We start from the raw sequence: 3494 nt of genomic DNA, 5'->3' as shown, positions 1-3494 counted from the left end.
CTCCAATTGTAATGTTCTGGAGTCTATATCTCCCAGCGAGTTTTCAACATCTGTCAAGCACCCCCCCCCCAAAAGACATTACAGTTGATTGTACAGCTGCAATCGAGGTGAGTCTCTTCCCTGAACTTTATGAGACTCATCACGTTAGCCAAGGTAGGCTCGGTGTCATTAGCCTTCGCCTTGTCATCCGCTTTGGCCCTCGTTAGAGTCGAAGTTTCGCGTTCCCCCGTGGTCTTTCTCGGTTTTGACATTTCGCTAGTAAAATGTGTCACTGTGGTTTACACTGGCAGGTGTACAGCTGTAAACTAAGTTTGCATTAAATTATTGTCGAATGTTTCAGGAGCTGGTTTGGGACACGTCTACTCGCTATCCATGCTCAGCAGCGCCCCTCTGGGTAACATTTTAACATAGTGAATAACTGTTTTATAAATTAATTTACATAAATAATGTCACAAAGCATCATGAGTTAAAAAGAACCATTTATTCAGAAAATGCATCCAAAAGGTTTCACATGGAATCTGTTGTATATTGTTTCTTTAAAGAACCTTTTAAAATGGTTCTTTATGACACAAAGGATTCTGCTATTTTTATGAGACAGAGAACCTTTTTTCTTATTGTACTCTTCCAAAAGTTCCACAAGGATAGTCAAAAATCACCTGTAAATAGTGATTTTTTTTTTCTTGGTCTAATTGCAATTGTTTAACATCTGCTAAAACTACAGGAATAAGGTCAACTGTAAGCAAAAGTGACTTCCAAATTTCTGAACACAATTACTTATTAATAAACTACTTGCAGAGAAACAGAACATCAGCAACATTTACACATGGTACATTTACACTGCACACAAACACTCCCATCTTTGGCCACTCCTCATATAAAAGGACGCAAAATGGCTGCAAACTCCATCCATATCCATCTTGGTATGCAGTCTGTTTATTTCAGTCTGTATCTTCTGAATCATACTTGAAATCCTGCATAATTTCACTCAAAGATTCCTTGTTTTTTATGAGACTGAAAAATGCAGAGTGAGAAAAACAACAGTGAGGCATTTCACGAAAGTATACAGTGAGGAACAATAAGGATTTGAACACTCATTTAATATAAGTGGATATATGCACTGGAATTAAAGTTTTTACATCTTCTGACCGTGTATAAACTTGATATGGAAAAAAACATTCAAATACAATATTGTCCCTGTCAGTCCAAATGGTTCCATAATATGCAGGGGGGGAATTCATGGAACCACATCCTCTGACTGCTACGCTATCCAGGATTTCACAACACAAAAGGTTCCTGCAGGCACTCATCACTGATGAACATAATCCATCAGTGACGAACAGAAAATTACAAGTAGTCATCACAGTGGCAAATGTATGTCATCTTTATCATAACTCATTTTATAGAAATCCCTCCACAAATTGCCGTTTGCCGAAATCCAACCCCAGTAAGGAGACGGCGGGAAGCCAGTGTAAACAATGAGCACGTGCTTGTGACCAATAAAAATCGACTACATAATGACCAAATACCAATGGGTGCCAAGCTTTTGACCAATTGCATTGCATCTTAAATCAGCCTGGTGTGGTGGTGTAATTAATTCTGTGTGAACCAAACAATGGTGCAGTCTAAGCTGGCAAAGTTTTTTGGGCTTCTTCAAGCACTGAAGATGATTTAAGGGCTGAAACAGCCACAGGGGAGGCACACTCAGAGCCCATTGGACAGTGTCAGCAATACAGGGGTTGGTTTATAAATAAAATAAAAGCCAAAGTGTGGTCAGCTGGCAAGCGATTGGAGGGCTATGTTTTGGGCTGCGTGGCATGTTGAGTTCCCGTAGCGAACTAACATATGATGTAAAACGTGTCATCATTCTGTGTTCAGTTCATAAATTGACTAGAAAAATCAGATTCCTTCACTGCTGGCTGTTCCGAGACTCTTCTTGACCCTGTTCAACTGTAAGTTGAGTTTTGTGTTGAAGTAAAGGCTAAAGGGAGTCCTAATATCTCTTTTGAACAATTCCATGCTAAAATAACCTTAAGCTCAAGAGGTTTATTTTAGCTTGATGGTGCACAGGGCACCCAAAATCAAATCTCTTTCTGATTAGTGGCTGGAGTTGAGCCCAAATTTTATATGGAATGGTACAAATATTTGAATTGTACCAGTTTTTGTATAAACCTGTATCAAGTCCACTTTGATAAGTTCTGTAACCAAGAAAAAACAGATTAAGAAAAAACGAAGAATACTTATTTGACTATTTTTCAAGGAAAAAAAAATGGAGAATATTTTTCAGAACTCAGGAGGAACCCTGCCAACACCCTCTCAGACTAAAGACACAGATGGAAAGAGAAATACCAGCAATCACTTGTAAGGAGTTGCAGGACGACCTGAAAGCAGCAGGAACAACAGTTATACAGAAAACAATAAGTGATAACCTGCACTGCAACCACCTCTCAAATCACAGCTCTTCTATCAGAAATATCAGGAACAATATGAGAAAATAAAAGCTAAAGTTCTGATCATCTTTTGAGCTTAACCCCAAATGTCTTCAGTATATAAGAGAATAGTATAAAAGTATAGAAGAGAGGAGGGGCGGGGAAGAATTGGCCTTGCTGTTCCAATACTTTTGGAGGGGACTGTGTTAGAGAAGAATTTAATTTCATTGGTCTAGTACTTGAATCTGGGGAGAAAATAGACATTTCAACAACATAATGACCCTAAACATACAACCAAAATAACTCAGATAGTCAGTTAGCCAAGCTACTGACAAATCCCATGAAGGATCCTTATTACCCTGTGGAACGGAAGATAATTTGTCAAGACAAACGGACCAAAATTGAACCACAATGTGGTATTTAAAAAAAAAAAAAACAAACAAAAAAAAACCTGACTTCTTACTATAGACGGCGCAACAGCTTTGCAACAAAGTACAGTGGGGCAAAAAAGTATTTAGTCAGCCACCAATTGTGCAAGTTCTCCCACTTAAAAAGATGAGAGAGGCCTATAATTTTCATCATAGGTACACTTCAACTATCAGTGCGTTTACATGCACATCCAAATCGAGCTACTGTTGGTAATCGAGCTAAGGGTCCCAGCAGGGGTGCCAGAGAAATCCAATCCTACATGCACACAAGGAAATCGAGCTATTGTGTGAGGTAAATTGTGCACCCAAGCCACAGGTGGCGCTACACGCCCCATCGTGTTGGTACACTTCCGGTTGTCGTCATGAAGAGCTATTCAAGAGTATAAACAAAGTTATCAGTTCCGTGTTCACAAGAAGAACGACGACGAGGACAGCAACATCGAGATACATTATATATTCAACTCCTTAAGCTAAATGAGCATGAACTCTATCTCCTCATTGCTCCAGAAGTGCACGTTTCTACTACTGCGGTCATGCCGACCGAGGCTGTTGTGTTTCCCGCTTGTGGTCTCATCACTCGTCACTTCCGGAAGGGGCAGTGCTGAAGTAAGTAGCTCGACAGGGTTTACATGCACTAAGT

At 39.7% G+C, this 3494-nt stretch overlaps 1 protein-coding gene across 2 annotated transcripts in view; it reads right to left on the bottom strand.

Annotated features, from left to right (window-relative positions):
• Positions 1-462: 462 nt before the first annotated feature.
• Positions 463-3494, bottom strand: part of rex1bd (required for excision 1-B domain containing) — a 36233-nt gene continuing 33201 nt past the window's right edge. For both annotated transcript variants that reach the window (XM_060941815.1, XM_060941814.1), the window contains exon 5: positions 463-1011. In XM_060941815.1, the coding sequence (XP_060797798.1) occupies positions 939-1011 (73 nt within the window). In that variant the 3' untranslated portion in view covers positions 463-938. The remainder of the gene's footprint in view (positions 1012-3494) is intronic.

The sequence above is a fragment of the Neoarius graeffei genome, chromosome 15 (genome assembly GCF_027579695.1).
Source record: "Neoarius graeffei isolate fNeoGra1 chromosome 15, fNeoGra1.pri, whole genome shotgun sequence".
Lineage (NCBI taxonomy): Eukaryota > Metazoa > Chordata > Actinopteri > Siluriformes > Ariidae > Neoarius > Neoarius graeffei.
The sequence above is the reverse complement of the archived record's forward strand: the minus strand, read 5'-3'. Positions and strand labels throughout refer to the sequence as shown.